Source organism: Pieris rapae, chromosome 5, assembly GCF_905147795.1.
Source record: "Pieris rapae chromosome 5, ilPieRapa1.1, whole genome shotgun sequence".
Classification (NCBI taxonomy): Eukaryota; Metazoa; Arthropoda; class Insecta; order Lepidoptera; family Pieridae; genus Pieris; species Pieris rapae.
This window is the reverse complement of record NC_059513.1, coordinates 7,501-24,259: the sequence shown is the minus strand read 5'-3', so window position 1 is coordinate 24,259 and position 16,759 is coordinate 7,501. Positions and strand designations below refer to the sequence as shown.

The following is a 16,759-nucleotide window of genomic DNA, read 5'->3' as shown; positions in this document are numbered from 1 at the left end:
CAGACGCTGAAAATGTGTAATTATGTGTTATTGCTTACGCGTTTCTCGCTATGCTATTTGGTAGCACCATTGCAATTCCCACAAGTCTTTAAGAATTAATTCATCTTGTTAGCTAATAAAATAGTGACCTTTCACGAATACTAGTGCGTGCTCCTATTTGACCATGCCTCCTGCTGATAGAGGACAAATCTTTGTTTTTAATTTATTTTATTATTCTTGATTACTCAAGATGTTATTTGGAACGTTATTGTTATTATGTTATTTATTTAGAAAAATCTAGGCGATTAAAAAGAGTGGCGGAGAGTTTATTGCCCGTTCTTCTCTTCCGTTCTACGCCCTTGATTTGAGAACTGGCAGTAAATGTAAATTTACAATTAATTACATTTTTGACGTTCATAAGTGTACTTGCTTACCTACATGAATAAAGATATTTTAATTTTCAACCCTACGCATTAATGTGTTATTGTTATTCTTGCTTATTACGTAAGACGTCGGAATTCACTTTTCTTTAGAAAAAACTACTTAGAACCACTTTTTGCGCTTTTTTGCACTACGGGTTTGTTTATTAGTTACAAACTCATATTGTGATCATTCACTCATGAAGATAATAAACTCAAAATAATATGCTTTACGAACTGCTTATATCTCGATAGAACTCATATTGTTCTTTGTATACGAATAATATTCAATCTAATTAAACAGTTCGGTTGTATGTTTAAATTGTTGTGAGAGCTTGTGGCATCTAAGCGAATCCCTTGACTCACATTGTAAATTGATATTGCAGTATTATTATTCTAATTTATAATTGATGTATTTAGTTGCACACTGGCTGAATTCACAAGAATTTCATTAAAGTTTTTACTTGGAATGTTTATATTATGTTTTTACTATAGTTTTCTATTGTATTCTTATTAAGTTACTGTAAAAATAGGAAATAAATAAATTACATTCCAAACATAGATCTGAAATTCTCTCAGTATTTTACCGGACCTTTCAAAAGTAGCGAGGGCAATTCTAGAAAATTCTGCGACGTTATTTATTCAGTCAGTGCATGCCATCAGAATATCGATTTCAAAAGTTCTAACACATCAATGAATCAATGCAAGTGTGAAATCTAAACATAATAAACTTGTTTACGACATGTCCAAGAAGTATCGCTTTGATCTGATATCTTTGATCTTAGATTGAGTACACCATACTCTACAATGATATTTATATGAGAAAAGGACATGCTCTCCAAGGCTGTTTATTTTAAATTCATGAGGGACCCTGAAGGCGATGGCAATGTGTGATTAAGTGTCCAATGGGGTGCCAGTATTTGGCGGCGGATATGCAGTAAGCTAATGACTGACTTGCCTACTCCCCACAGCCAGAAACCTTGCACAGACTGCAATTATAGTGTGACCGAACAAGTTTTAGAATTCACATTTACAAAGAGGATATACGGGAGACTTTTTTCTGTTTACAAACTTTTTTAATATTACAGCGAGAGCGCGGATTGAGTGCACTTCAGATGCATGTCTTGGCAGTGAAGGGGAGCTCCTTCACAATTTCCAAAACATTTTATGCCTGATGTTTGTAAAGTGTATAAATATTCATATTGTACATTTCTTTATTTATCCAAATTCATTGAAAAACAGAAAAGCGTCTCAAGGATTGAAATTTATTTTCAATGGTTTCGTTTAGCTTGCTTTATTGTTGCTTTATCTAGTATTTAAATAACTTTCCTTTGACCGAATATTCTAGAAATATCATTCTTATCTATTTATCGTTTATTGTCGGGTTAATAAATCAAATAAAAGAACTGCGAGCAATGCATTCGATAGTTAAAACTATAAATTGCAGTTTATTATGGGAAATTAATTAAAACTATTTCAAAACACGTTCACACGGCTTGTAAACACGGCATCAAATGTTGATTTGCAAATCGGAGACCAATAACTTTGCTTTTATGGTTGTGTTATGGCGTTCGAAATAGAAAACGCGAAACGCGACAATACATACTTAATCCTCCAAGCCGTTGAAATGGAGTTTATTTCATAATGACAAAACGAATTTAATTTTTTTAATGGTACACAGTCATTATTTTTAATTCAATGTACAGTACTTATAATTATTATAAGTTCTATTCTTATGCCTAAATTTAAAGTTTGATGTACTAGTTACACGTGTACCGCAGATACGATGCCGGCTTCTCGTTATTTTGTAGGTACAGTATCATTGTAATTCATTATCAATCACAATTTCAAAAAAATATCCTTTACTTACGAAGGATTATATGTATAACCTTTATAACTTTAATCACATAGGTACAATTATGAACGTCAACCGAAAATGTGTTTAATTATTTATAACTTTACATTTCATATGTAAAGATATTAACATTTAAAATAATTACATTTATCAGTTCGCAGATCAAAGGCGTAGAGCGGGCAAGAAACTCTATGACACTCTTTATCGCCAAGTTTTGGGTCATACAAATTGTTAGAACTGGACCAAATCCATCTCTAGGATTAGGATCATTTAACCATTAAATTTTTAAAAAGCATTCTTGTTTAATTTACGTTTAAAACGAGAGTTTTGATTTTATTCAGTGACAATTCTAGCACTGAAACAGATCTAAAGTTTGACGGATCAGACTCACTGTCTTGAACAATGGTGAAATGTTACAAAAATTTAATTTGGTCCAGAAAGATTCCACAATTGATACATCTGTTAAAACAACAGCCAATTCTTTACTATAACTATACTTTAAAATAAAAAGCTTAAATTTTTTAACGACAGTATTACAAGTTTCATGCGTACATGAAATGTAATACATATATTATAAGTACACTTTTCTTCTAATGATATCGCAGAAACAGAACACAACAATTGATCGGGTCCTTAAATCAATGCAAGACTGTTTCATTTGACATTTCAGTCAGTGCTGATTAAGATTAAGACTAAATGTATTTTAATTACAAGAATGTAATTTATTACTGATTACTATCTAGTTTTACATTCTGAATAGCTACGATACAATACACACTAAATGAGTTTATTTTGTCGAGGAAATTATGTAGTGATAATTGTCGGGGCGAATGTTGTCGTCTTCGATTTTGTTACCACTAGTTGTCAAAGAAAAGAATATCCGACTAATAATAATAAACGAATAAACCGAGCCAATGTGTAATGGACGAGCTCAAATAACTGAGCAATATAAATACTTACAAGCGCCATCTATTCAAAAGCACACAACCAATTACTATAAATTAAAAAAAATGCCGTCCATATTGTTACCGAAACGGCAGTTTTTTTCAGTTGCACCTATCTGTGAACTATGAACAATTGCTGTCTTCCGCGCTGCACCCGTGGGTGGCGCCGGGAGCCCCGTTGCGCCCGTGGGGTTGCTGGGGGTGTCAGTTTCACCGCTCAACGGCGGGGCGGTCGTTGTGGCGGGCCTGAAGCGGGCCTGGGTCTCAAACTATAAACTATGATTGTTGCGTCTGATCAGTTCAGGTACTTTTCAATAGATGGCGTTGATTAAGTAATTTGATTCCCAATAAATTTGTATTTCAATTTTATTACCTACGAAATTACGATTTCGTAGGTAATAAAACGTTGTTAAACAAATTTGATAATTCAGTTAGAACTTATTTAAATATTCAATATTCCCGCCCTTACGATATTATAATAATATATATAGATTAATATTCAAATTTACAGTTTTCCTGCAAGTTATAGTCTGTAGTCCCCTCCGAACAGATAGAGCAAAGCCAGCCTTGAAAAGCATTTATTATAATGCCTTTGTAACAAATTATTTACTGTATAAAAATACTCAATGAAAAGCAAAGTATATTATTTTCTTTCTGATTTTTCTCTTCAGTATACAGTTTACAGTCTTGCTCAACATGAATCATTTTTATTTTTATTTTTGTATTTTTTTATGTTCATTGTGATATATTTAAAAAAACCTACAAGGGTGCTTAGAATAGTACCCAAAATTATTGGAAGAAAGAACCCTCCTTTTTTTATTAATATACTAGCTGACCCGGCAAACGTTGTTTTGCCATGTATATTAATTGTAGGAAACATTTTTTTAGGTCAATAAAAATAATTATCTACTGTAAGTGTTCGGGGTTGTACTTATAATCGAAAGTGTTATAAACAATAAAAGAATGCTTTATGTAGGGTAATAAATTAATGTTTATTAATCTAGAGAATATATTTTAAATTACAATTCTTGCTAGTTATCGAAATATCAAAAATACACATACAGACAATGTCTGGCCTTGTGACTTATTGATCGTCATAGCGAATGCCAATCTAATTAGAAATTAAGTGCGTTTGAATTCAATTGGCACATCTGTCGGAATAATAGGGATTCGTGGCAGCAACAAATTTTCTCCTTGAAACTTGCCATTCAAGATCATGGCTTCTATAACATTTTTCATTAATGTTTTAATGACTAATCCTAATATGCACACAAAATTACATGAGAATCGGGAAAGCCGTTTCGGAGGAGTTTTACCACAAACACCGCGACAAGAGAATTTTATGTTCTTATAACATTAATTTTCCTGTATTCAAAATTTTTTCCTTTACTGATCAGATTATGTAAGATATTTTAAATTTTGTTTTTGTATTCACTTTTAAAAAAACTTTTCCTTGTAAAACATTGTGAATACATTAACATTCAATAATATACTACGATGTTTGGGTTTTTAATTTATGCAAAGCCGATAACAATTCCTTATGCGTTGTTATTAGTCCATACATGGTTCATTACTGACTTAGAGTGAATTTATTAAGCAAATACTTATACCTTTTCGTAGGAACATATTATATTGTACACAAATTACTAGATTCAAATATTTCAATTTTACGCGACGAGCATCATGAGTGTTTTGTTTCAAATGAATCATAATTCAGTAATAAATAACCATGAACGCTCTTTAGTAGCATTGGCATATGAATCTTCTATAAACTTCCTGTCTTCCGATGAAACTTGTCTTGTTTGAAATCGTATTTGTGTTTTGTCATGGAGATTTTTAAAATAAATTACATAAATTGAATGTAGTAAAATGTCGTGCTGTCCCCTTCCTTTATGAAATAAGTTTTGGGTTTGGTATGTAAAAACTCTGAAAATTCTACACTATAGTCACCAGACTACCTTAGAAATTTGAGAGTTTATTTATTTATAAATTTACATATACATTCAAGTACATTACATATACATACAAGAAAATGTGACATCACAAATTTAACACACTTACACATACACATCAATTACATTAGAGCTCGAGCAATATATGAAAGGAAAAAACTAAAGAAACGATCACAAAAAATAATAAAACAAAACAAAATCTTATTAATAACTAATAATATAAGTATGAACTAAAACTAAAAGATAACAGTAATAAACAAACAAAATGAATATATAAAAAGAGTAAGCCATCAGCCACAGTCCCCGCGATAGCGACTGCATACGCTCACGTGCCTGCACTTGTGCATTTTAACCTCATTTATAAGAGAAGGTTAGGTTAGGTTTTTTTTTTTCCGCAATTGTTATTATTTCTTTTGTAAGATATGTTTGTCGCGATAAAAGCTGAACCAAATTAAAAGTTGATACACAACAGGATCGAGGTAGAAGGAAGAAGTGCACCTTTACAATTTGTCACAAAAACGAAACAAAATAAAAATAAAATGTTAGGTTAGGTTAAGTTTTTTTTTTTATTTGCACCTAATAGGCCTACCTTCCCCGGCTACTTTATCGCCGGGGGCGTTGTCTAAGCTACCCATCCGTCCTTTCTCACATTCATCCTCTAAATAATTTAAAACACAGCTTTAATTTTTATTAGGTTTTGTACAGATCAGAGTTTCAATTACAACTTTTTTAAAATATTCCTTTACAATATTCCAACTTATCTAATTTTCTTTTCATATCTATCCTGAGACGTGGCCCGCGAGGCGGGCAGCCTTCACTTATCCGTGAGTATCCTTATGATACCCATTAGCAAGTGGGCGCCGGCCGCCTCGCGGTCCCCATTAAATTTGGCGGTTCTCTTTATTATTTTTAAGCAAAATTCCTCCAGTTGCGATCTGTAACAGGCTAGCATGTCGGGCAGTCCTTCAAGACTGACCACCATGCCTGTCATCTGTTCCAGGTCGCATCTGGAGGAGGCAAAAATGGGGCACTCTGTAAGTAAATGCGGGATGGTTTGTTCCACCCCGCTGTCGCACTCGCATTCAGGTGTTTCTTTTAATTTGAAACGGCACAGGTACTCGGCAAAAGGCCCGTGGCCTGTGAGTATCTGTGCCATTTCAGGGCTAAATCTCGCTTCTCTCAGTTGTTTATAAGCGCTGGCAACATTTTTCAGAAATATCTTTGTTATTCCGCCCGTAGTCCCTTCTCTATATCGTTTGTCCCATTCTTCTATCGTTTTCCGTCTTACTTATTTCCTTATGAACGATAGCGGGTACTCTACGTGGACTGCTTTGACCTTAGAGGTCTCCGCAGCGGCCCTCGCGAGTTCGTCCGCCCTCTCGTTCCCCTCCGTGCCGACGTGCGCTTTCACCCAGTGGAGTCTTATGTTTTGGCCCTTTTTTCGGCTCTCCACCAGGTGGCTGCGGATCTCGACTACTCGGGGGTTCCGAGAGCGTCCGCCCGCGATGGCCTCGAGCGAGGACCTCGAGTCGCTGCAGATGTTCACGTCAGTACCCGCTGCCGTCGCCTCCCTTACTGCACTGACGAGAGCCGCTAGCTCTGCTTGATACACGGTGCAGTAAGGGGCCATCTTTATCTTCTTCCATTTTCGTTCTCTACCTCCCTCCCATTTCGTCCAAGCCGCTCCGACTCCCTTCTCTGTCTTGCTCCCGTCTGTGTATATGGCCGCTATGTTTTCGTTTTGTATTTGGCCAGGGTCAGTTGTGATGGCGAAGCTTATATCTGGTCTTTCCGCAGGATGGGGTTGTTCTATAGCAGGTACGGCACGCTCAATCCGGTCTCCTTCGCGTATAAACGGGGATGACCCCCTTCTGGCCTCAAACATCGCGGCGGCTTCTTCCACCCTGAGGTCGAGGGGCAGTATCCCCGCCAATAGCGTCGCGGAATTTAGCGATGCCGTCCTGTACGTTTTTGCGATCTTCTGTCCGAAGGCCCGTTGCACCGTCTCCAATTTTTTCTTTGTGCACATTTTCTTTACTGTCGGTGTCCAGGCTGCCGACGCGTATGTTACCGTCGGCTCAATGACGGCTTGGTATACCTGGAATACCGTGTCTCCCGTCATTCAAGCTTCGCCATTCTCGATACTTTTTTATATATTTCTGCCGCTTTTCTGGTGACATTATGCACATGCTTGTTGAACGTGAGCCCTCCGTCTATTGTCAATCCCAGCAGTTTTATTTCTTTCTCTATGGCTATGTCTTGTCCGTTCATCCTTATTATTGGGGTATCGACTTCAATCTTCGCGTCAGGACCATTGCCTTGGTTTTTTGTGGCGCGAAGTTGAGCTTGTTCTCGATACCCCACTTTCTCACGTACTCGAGGGCTACGTTTGCTCGTTGCGCGATCGAGTGCGTGTCTGTTCCACTGAACAGCAGCACCACGTCGTCTGCGAATGCCTGTGCATAAGTCCCGTCCTCTTCCAGGTCGACCAGTAGTGGGTCGAGCAGGATGTTCCAGAAGGTGGGGCCGCTAATCGAACCCTGAATGCATCCCTTTTCAGGTCGCCTCACATGCTCTCTGTTTGCGTAGCGTACCACCACCTTCCTGCCTTTAAAATAGTCCTCCACTACTAGTGTCAATTGCTTATGACAGTCTTTCTTTGATAGTTGGTACTTGATAGCTGGCCACCATGCGTTGTCGAAAGCCCCCTCGATATCTAGCGACACCATCAACACTATCTCTTTGTTTTCTATGTGGCTTCTCGCTTTCGTCAGGATATCGTAGAGGGCATCCTCCGTGCTCTATCCTGGCATAAATCCATACTGCCTCCTGCTCATCTTGGGGAGTAGGCTGTGTCTAATTCTGTTGATCATTACCTTCTCTAGTATCTTCCCCATGACTGGCAAGAGGCCTATTGGACGGTAGGATTTGGTGGCCGTATAGTCCTCCTTCCCTGGCTTCCTCAGTACCACTATCGTGCATTCCTTCCATAGATCAGGGAAGCATCCCACTTCAAGGCATTTATTAAAGATGGCCAGGGGAACCTCCGGATTCGCCGTGATAGCTGCGCAGCAGATATCCGCAGTGAGTCCGTCGGCACCCGGGGCCTTCCTCGGGTTGAAGCTTCGAGCAGTGCTGATGAGCTCCGCCATTGTGATTGGCACTTCATCAGCGCTGCTTCCCCGTAAGCTGCTAGTCATTTCCTCAACCGTTTTCCTTATTCTTTGGTGGATGTCATCATCCATCTCACAATTGTCAGGCGGGAAGAATTTCTGTGCCAGCAGCTGCACCGATTCTTCGGAGTTCAACGAAATGCCCTTCTCTATTAGCGTGGTTTCTTCCCTGATCCCTTCCGCCTTTCTTATTACTTAGTATATTCTGTCCCATAAGCTCTTTATTTCTTGCTTCGTGCATAGTTTCTTCCACCCTTCCTTTTGAGCCCTTTCGATCTCTTCTTCGTACATCTTTTTTGCCTCCAGGTAGGCAGTTACTACGCACTCTCTCCTGGGAGCTGCGTATGAGATCCTCTACTTTTTCCGGTGTCCGTTTGGAGTCATAAAAATTATGTTGTGATCCGAACTGGTAATTGATGTATCAACTCACCCTTTCTTTACTTTGCTGAGGAGAGCCGTTGTGCATACTGTGATGTGGACTGCACTCGTGTATCTACGGCCCCCTCGCACGGTGTCGAATGTGGGTGTGTTTCCACAATTTAGGATATTCAGCCCCTCTTCGTAAAGGAACCGTTGTAATTCCTTTCCTCTTTTATCCTCGTTCTGGCTCCCCCACCATTCGCTCCATGCGTTTACGTCCCCTCCAATCAATACCGTCTTGGTTTTTAACTTTCTCATGAAGCTTCTTAACTGTTTGAGATATGGTTCGATGGGTTCATCGCCTTCGAAGAACACTGAGATTACCCCTAGTTCCCACTTGTCCGTTCTCAGGACGGCAGCCACTATGTTTTCCGTGGTGAGTGTTTTGTCTTGCGAGACCTCAATATGTTCGTCGAAAACAAGTATCGCCGCCTTCACCAGTTTCTTCCCTGTGCGAACGCACTGCACTACTCTGTACGTTAGGTTAGGTTAGTGTACGAGCCAAGGCTGTACATTTTGCTCACTGAGGTTTTCTTAGTTTTATAAGCGTGATGTTTCTCTATATACGTGTTAAGGTTCATACATCATGCTCAGCTACAAACGTGAAGATTTCCAATGTATGTCCGTGCCCTGGTTGTACACTTGGATAACTTTATAAGCATGACGATTTCCTATATCGTCGGAGTCACGCCCCGAGAGTATAGCCGTCCGCAGGCACTCTCTTCATCTGCATTAACTAAAGTCATGGGAGTTACACCCCGAGAGCATAGCCAGACGTCGGCACTCTCTTCGATTGTTTAATTATAATTTCATTATATCGCTCATAGTCTATTGTTATACGGAAGTGGTGAATATAAGGTAATCTACAAATCTTCTATTATTTCTACCACCTGATGACCCAGGAACCGTACATTTTGGTCGTTCGAGCCGGATCGTATGAGAAGTTAGTTAGTTTTTTTTTTTTTGCACCTAATAGGCCTACCTTTCCCGGCTACTTTATCGCCGGGGGCGTTGACTAAGCTACACGTCCTTCCTTTCTCACATCCATCCTCTAAATAATTTACATCACAGCTTTAGTTTTTTTAATGAGGTTTTTTTTTTTTTTTTTTTTTTTACACAGATATCACGGTTACAATTACAATTTTTACAATTACTCCTACGTTTCCTATCTTCTTATCTAGTTTTCTTATCATTCCTACTTTACTTATCCGTGAGTATCTTCATGATACCCATTAGCAAGAGGGCGCCGGCCGCCTCGCGGTTCCCGCCCCGGCCTTACCCCAGACACATCGTACATTGGATATGAGCCCGTGGGAGGTCGTCCTTCACCGATCTGATAACCAGATGAGACGTATTTTTGATTAAATATTTTTATAAACAAATATGCCTATAATTGCTTGCCTTTCGAAAAGTGGTCATGGCTGTTTTTAATTTAATAATCTTTTATCGATTTTTTTTTTTTTTTTTTCATCACCTTCATACTTTTGATAACCAAATGAAATTTATTTGACTGTATATATTATACACCTGGCAAGCAGGTGTAAACAGGTAAGTCATAATAGGTGACTCCATCGATCTGCTAACTTATATAGTGTATAGGAATATGTGTTTTTCCTATTTTAAAAATTTTCCCCGGCCTGATGTTTTAACGTGATACACCAATCTTCTCGTCTTCTTGAAATGCGTTGATGTTGTATGGTATAGCACGTGTGGGGAAAGCTCTGTATCGCTCGCCAGTGCTCTCGCCTTATTTATTTTTTTTTATTTTTTTTTTTTTTATTTAAATTTCTTTTTTTTTTTTTTTTTTTTTTTTCTTTTAAGAAAACAATAACTAATATTGTATTGTGAAATAATATATTGTATAATATAACAAAATTTGATATATTTAAAATGTTTTGGAGTCATGATAATAGATGGCGCCAGATGAAAAATAAATTCTGTACAAACGCGATATTGTTACATGGCAACAACGACGTAAGACGTCGATGATTATCTATTACGTCTTCGACGGTTAGGTTAGGTTAGGTTAGGTTAGGTTAGGTTAGGTTAGGTTAGGTTAGGTTAGGTTAGGTTAGGTTAGGTTAGGTTAGGTTAGGTTAGGTTAGGTTAGGTTAGGTTAGGTTAGGTTAGGTTAGGTTAGGTTAGGTTAGGTTAGGTTAGGTTAGGTTAGGTTAGGTTAGGTTAGGTTAGGTTAGGTTAGGTTAGGTTTTTTTTTTTTTTTTTTTTTTTTTTTTTTTTTTTTTTTTTTTTTTTTTTTTAAAGCACCTAATAGGCCTACCTTCCCCGGCTACTTTATCGCCGGGGGCGTTGTCTAAGCTACCCATCCGTCCTTTCTCACATTCATCCTCTAAATAATTGAAAACACAGCTTTAATTTTTATTAGGTTTTGTACAAATAATTTCAATTTCAACTTTCTTAAAATATTACTTTACAATATTCCAACTTATCTACTTTTCTTTCCATATCTATCCTGAGACGTGGCCCGCGAGGCGGGCAGCTTTCACTTATCCGTGAGTATCCTTATGATACCCATTAGCAAGTGGGCGCCGGCCGCCTCGCGGTCCCCGCCCCTCCCTTACTTCCATTAAATTTGGCGGTTCTCTTTATTATTTTTATGCAAAATTCCTCCAGGTGCGATCTGTAACAGGCTAGCATGTCGGGCAGTCCTTCAAGACTGATCACCATGCCTGTCATCTGTTCCAGGTCGCATCTGGAGGAGGCAAAAATGGGGCACTCTATAAGTAAATGCGGGATGGTTTGTTCCACCCCGCTGTCGCACTCGCATTCTGGTGTTTCTTTTAATTTGAAGCGGCACAGGTACTCGGCAAAAGGCCCGTGGCCTGTGAGTATCTGTGCCATTTCAGGGCTAAATCTCGCTTCTTTCAGTTGTTTATGAGCGCTCGCAACATTTTTCAGAAAAATCTTTGTTATTCCGCCCGTAGTCCCTTCTCTATATCGTTTGTCCCATACTTCTATCGTTTTCCGTCTTACTTCTTTCCTTATGAACGATAGCGGGTACTCTACGTGGACTGCTTTGACCTTAGAGGTCTCCGCAGCGGCCCTCGCGAGTTCGTCCGCCCTCTCGTTCCCCTCCGTGCCGACGTGCGCTTTCACCCAGTGGAGTCTTATGTTTTGGCCCTTTTTTCGGCTCTCCACCAGGTGGCTGCGGATCTCGACTACTCGGGGGTTCCGAGAGCGTCCGCCCGCGATGGCCTCGAGCGAGGACCTCGAGTCGCTGCAGATATTCACGTCAGTACCCGCTGCCGTCGCCTCCCTAACTGCACCGACGAGAGCCGCTAGCTCTGCTTGATACACGGTGCAGTAAGGGGCCATCTTTATCTTCTTCCATTTTCGTTCTCTACCTCCCTCCCATTTCGTCCAAGCCGCTCCGACTCCCTTCTCTGTCTTGCTCCCGTCTGTGTATATGGCCGCTATGTTTTCGTTTTGTATTTGGCCAGGGTCAGTTGTGATGGCGAAGCTTATATCTGGTCTTTCCGCAGGATGGGGTTGTTCTATCGCAGGTACGGCACGCTCAATCCGGTCTCCTTCGCGTATAAACGGGGATGACCCCCTTCTGGCCTCAAACATCGCGGCGGCTTCTTCCACCCTGAGGTCGAGGGGCAGTATCCCCGCCAGTAGCGTCGCGGAATTTAGCGATGCCGTCCTGTATGTTTTTGCGATCTTCTGTCCGAAGGCCCGTTGCACCGTCTCCAGTTTTTTCTTTGTGCACATTTTCTTTACTGTCGGTGCCCAGGCTGCCGACGCGTATGTTACCGTCGGCTCAATGACGGCTTGGTACACCTGGAGTACCATGTCTCCCGTCATTCCCCATTCCAGCTTCGCCATTCTAGATACTTTTTTATATATTTCTGCCGCTTTTCTGGTGACATTATGCACATGCTTGTTGAACGTGAGCCCTCCGTCTATTGTCAGTCCCAGCAGTTTTATTTCTTTCTCTATGGCTATGTCTTGTCCGTTCATCCTTATTATTGGGGTATCGAACTTCAATCTTCGCGTCAGGACCATTGCCTTGGTTTTTTGTGGCGCGAAGTTGAGCTTGTTCTCGATACCCCACTTCCTCACGTACTCGAGGGCTACGTTTGCTCGTTGCGCGATCGAGTGCGTGTCTGTTCCACTGAACAGCAGCACCACGTCATCTGCGAATGCCTGTGCATAAGTCCCGTCCTCTTCCAGTTCGACCAGTAGTGGGTCGAGCAGGATGTTCCAGAAGGTGGGGCCGCTAATCGAGCCCTGAATGCATCCCTTTTCAGGTCGCCTCACATGCTCTCTGTTTGCGTAGCGTACCACCACCTTCCTGCCTTTAAAATAGTCCTCCACTACTAGTCTCAATTGCTTGGGACAGTCTTTCTTTGATAGTTGGTACTTGATAGCTGGCCACCATGCGTTGTCGAAAGCCCCCTCGATATCTAGCGACACCATCAACACTATCTCTTTGTTTTCTATGTGGCTTCTCGCTTTCGTCAGGATATCGTAAAGGGCATCCTCCGTGCTCTTTCCTGGCATAAATCCATACTGCCTCCTGCTCATCTTGGGGAGTAGGCTGTGTCTAATTCTGTTGATCATTACCTTCTCTAGTATCTTCCCCATGACTGGCAATAGGCCTATTGGACGGTAGGATTTGGCGGCCGTATAGTCCTCCTTCCCTGGCTTCCTCAGTACCACTATCGTGCATTCCTTCCATAGATCAGGGAAGCATCCCACTTCGAGGCATTTATTAAAGATGGCCAGGGGAACCTCCGGATTCGCCGTGATAGCTGCGCAGCAGATATCCGCAGTGAGTCCGTCGGCACCCGGGGCCTTCCTCGGGTTGAAGCTTCGAGCAGTGCTGATGAGCTCCGCCATTGTGATTGGCACTTCATCAGCGCTGCTTCCCCGTAGGCTGCTAGTCATTTCCTCAACCGTTTTCCTTATTCTTTGGTGGATGTCATCATCCATCTCACAATTGTCAGGCGGGAAGAATTTCTGTGCCAGCAGCTGCACCGATTCTTCGGAGTTCAACGAAATGCCCTTCTCTATTAGCGTGGTGTCTTCCCTGATCCCTTCCGCCTTTCTTATTACTTTATACATTCTGTCCCATAAGCTCTCCCCTTCTTGCTTCGTGCACAATTTCTTCCACCCTTCCTTTTGAGCCCTTTCGATCTCTTCTTCGTACATCTTTTTTGCCTCCAGGTAGGCAGTTACTACGCACTCTCTCCTCCTTGGAGCTGCGTATGAGATCCTTTTCTTTTTCCTTACCATGTCCTTCTTAAGGGCCTCTATTTCCTTGTTCCACCAGGGTGGTTCGAAGCTTTTCTTTCTTTGTTTCAGTTTGGGGATATGCTTCTCGGCGGCTTTTATAATTATGTTGGTATATTCCGTTACTGCGTTGTTGACCCTGGCCTTGGTGTCCAGTTTTTTCATCGTTCCTTTGTCTAATCCTTGTTGTGTCAATTCCGTTTTTATTTTCTCTTTAAAATCCTCCCAGTCTGCGTTTTTTGTTTTGTATTTGCGGGTCGTCTTCGGTAGGGTGTGCGTTTGGGGTTTTTGAAGGGCTGTAGTCATAAATATTGTGTTGTGATCCGAACTGGTAATTGATGTATCAACCCACCATTTCGTTACCTTGCTGAGGAGGGCCGTTGTACATACTGTGATGTCGACTGTACTCGTGTATCTACGGCCCCCTCTAACGGTGTCGAAGGTGGGTGTGTTCCCACAATTTAAGATGCTCAGCCCCTCTTCATCAAGGAACCCTCGTAGTTCCTTTCCTCTTGTGTCTTCGTTTCGGCTCCCCCACCACTCACTCCATGCGTTCACGTCCCCTCCAATCAGTACCATCTTGGTTTTTAACTTTTTCGTGAAGCCTCTTAACTGTACGAGGTATGGTTCGATGGGTTCATCGCCTTCGAAGTACACTGATATTACCCCTAGTTCCCACTTGTCCGTTCTCAGGACGGCGGCCACTATGTTTTCGGTTGTAAGTGATTTGTCTTGTGAGACCTCGATGTGTTCATCGAAAACAAGTACCGCCGCCTTCACCGGTTTCTTCCCTGTGGGAACGCACTGCACTACTCTGTACACAGGGCTTTCTGCCATCTGTTTATTGGCCCCTGTGTACGGTTCCTGGAGTAGTGCTATCTTTACCTTCCTACCCCCCGCTTCCTTTATAAACTCCTGGTTCGCGATTCTCTTTCTTCCAAGGTTCGCCTGTGCCAGGAGAAAGCCGGTGTTTATGTTGGAGCCCTCGGCTTTTTTAACAGTACGCGTAACTCAGCCTCGCTGCCCTGTCCCATCCCTGCCGGGTTGGGCAGCTCTGGCTGAAGGCTCCGTGCTCTGCGTCTCTTCCTTTCATTGCTTTACAGTTAACGCAGCTGGGAGGCTTTCCTTCCCCGAGGATCTGGCAATCGGCCCTCATGTGGGCTCCTCCACAGTGACTGCACACCTCTGTATCTTTTTTACAGTTCCTGCGGGTATGTCCATACCCCAGACACATTGTGCATTGGACCAGAGGGGATTGGTCCTCTACCCAAACCCTCTGCAGGTCCACGTGTATCCTGCCAGCCGATGTCAAGGCTTGCCAGAGTTTAGGCGTGACCTGCAGGACCACGTGGCTCTCCAGAGGGTTTCTTGCCTTCCTTCTATACTTTTCCACTATAGTCAACTCTCTTTCCTCTAGGTGCGCAGTCACATGCTTATTTTGGTTCTTTAGGGCCCGGGCGATATCCTCGGTGGTGTTGCAGGTCAGTAGGTTTTTGATCTTAATAAGCGGGTTTTTGTTGGAGGTCTCCTTGACCTCCATTTCTGTGCCCAGTTTTTCTTTAAGTTTTCTTCTCTCTTCCTCTGTCCTGCAACCCACCACTACCTTCCCATCTCTCGCTTTTCTTATTTTTTGCACTTGCCAACCTTCCTCCTTCGCGTTTAGCAAGTGCCGGATGTTCTGCACCGTTTCCTCTGCCGTGTCGGTCGCGTTTTTCGGCGCCACCACGACAGAGTGCAGTGCAGGTTTTTGCCCCGGGCCCTCTGTGTCGTTTTGGCCCTGACCGAGATTTCCTTTCGTCGCTTCGGCGTACGATTTCATACATGCAGCCCAGTTGTTTTGCCTCTCCATGTCCTTCTTTTCCTTCTCCTCAAACTCTTTCCTTATCTCGGTCAGGACCCATTCATCCTTCTTTTTTGCCAGATCCTCTATTCCTTTCCTACATTTCTCCAACCTACTATTTTCTATTTCCAATCTTTCAATTTGTCTGTTTAGCTTATCATATATATTTTCTTCCATGTCTTTTTCGTTCCTTGTTTTAGTTGTTATTCTTGTTGGGCCTCCCGCCAACTCCTCCTCGGCTTCTTTTACCATTTGGTACAGCCGCTTTACAGCTGTCTGTACCCCTGTTTTTATTTCGGTTTTTATGTTTCGGGACTCCGCCAAGTGCGCCATTGCCTTTAGGTAACAATTTTTTGCCTCTTTTTCCCTGGCTTGAGCGGGAGCAGGAGACTTACCCGCTCCCCTCCCCCCCGCCAGAGGTTCTTCTTGTGCTGCCCTAGGGGCCTGGCTGGAGGCCTCCTCCCACTTATCTATACTGCGCCTGATGGCAGGTGCCGTTTTTGGTGGAGTGCGTATACCCAACATTTTGCCTATTAGGATTGTCAGATGAATTTAATAAGTTAAAAGACTTAGCCTAAGGTCTACTCCCAATAGGGTAGTAGCCGTGTCAATTTTTAAAAATTATTCTTTTTTTTTTTTAAAAAATAATTTATCTTAAAAATATACTTAATCTAAGGCTACTCCCAATAGGGTAGTAGCCGTGTCAATTAAAATAGTATTTTTATTAACAATAAATCGTCTTATATCTATACTTAATCTAAGGCCTACTCCCAATAGGGTAGTAGACAGGTCAATAAATAAATAGTTTACAAATAATTTACAAGCAATGAATATTCTTAATTATTAATTTTTAAAATTTTTGTCAAATTAATTATTATAATATCTTAAAACTTATTCTAATGGCTGTCCCAAAAGGGTGGC

At 41.5% G+C, this 16,759-nt stretch overlaps 1 protein-coding gene across 1 annotated transcript; it reads right to left on the bottom strand.

Moving 5' to 3' along the window:
- Positions 1-14,361: 14,361 nt before the first annotated feature.
- LOC110992086 lies at positions 14,362-16,174 on the bottom strand (the record flags this gene model as incomplete). Its single annotated transcript, XM_045628353.1, is given in 1 exon segment — positions 14,362-16,174. A coding segment is annotated over 1 exon segment (1,179 nt). The 3' UTR covers positions 14,362-14,992.
- Between the last annotated feature and the right edge of the window lie 585 nt (positions 16,175-16,759).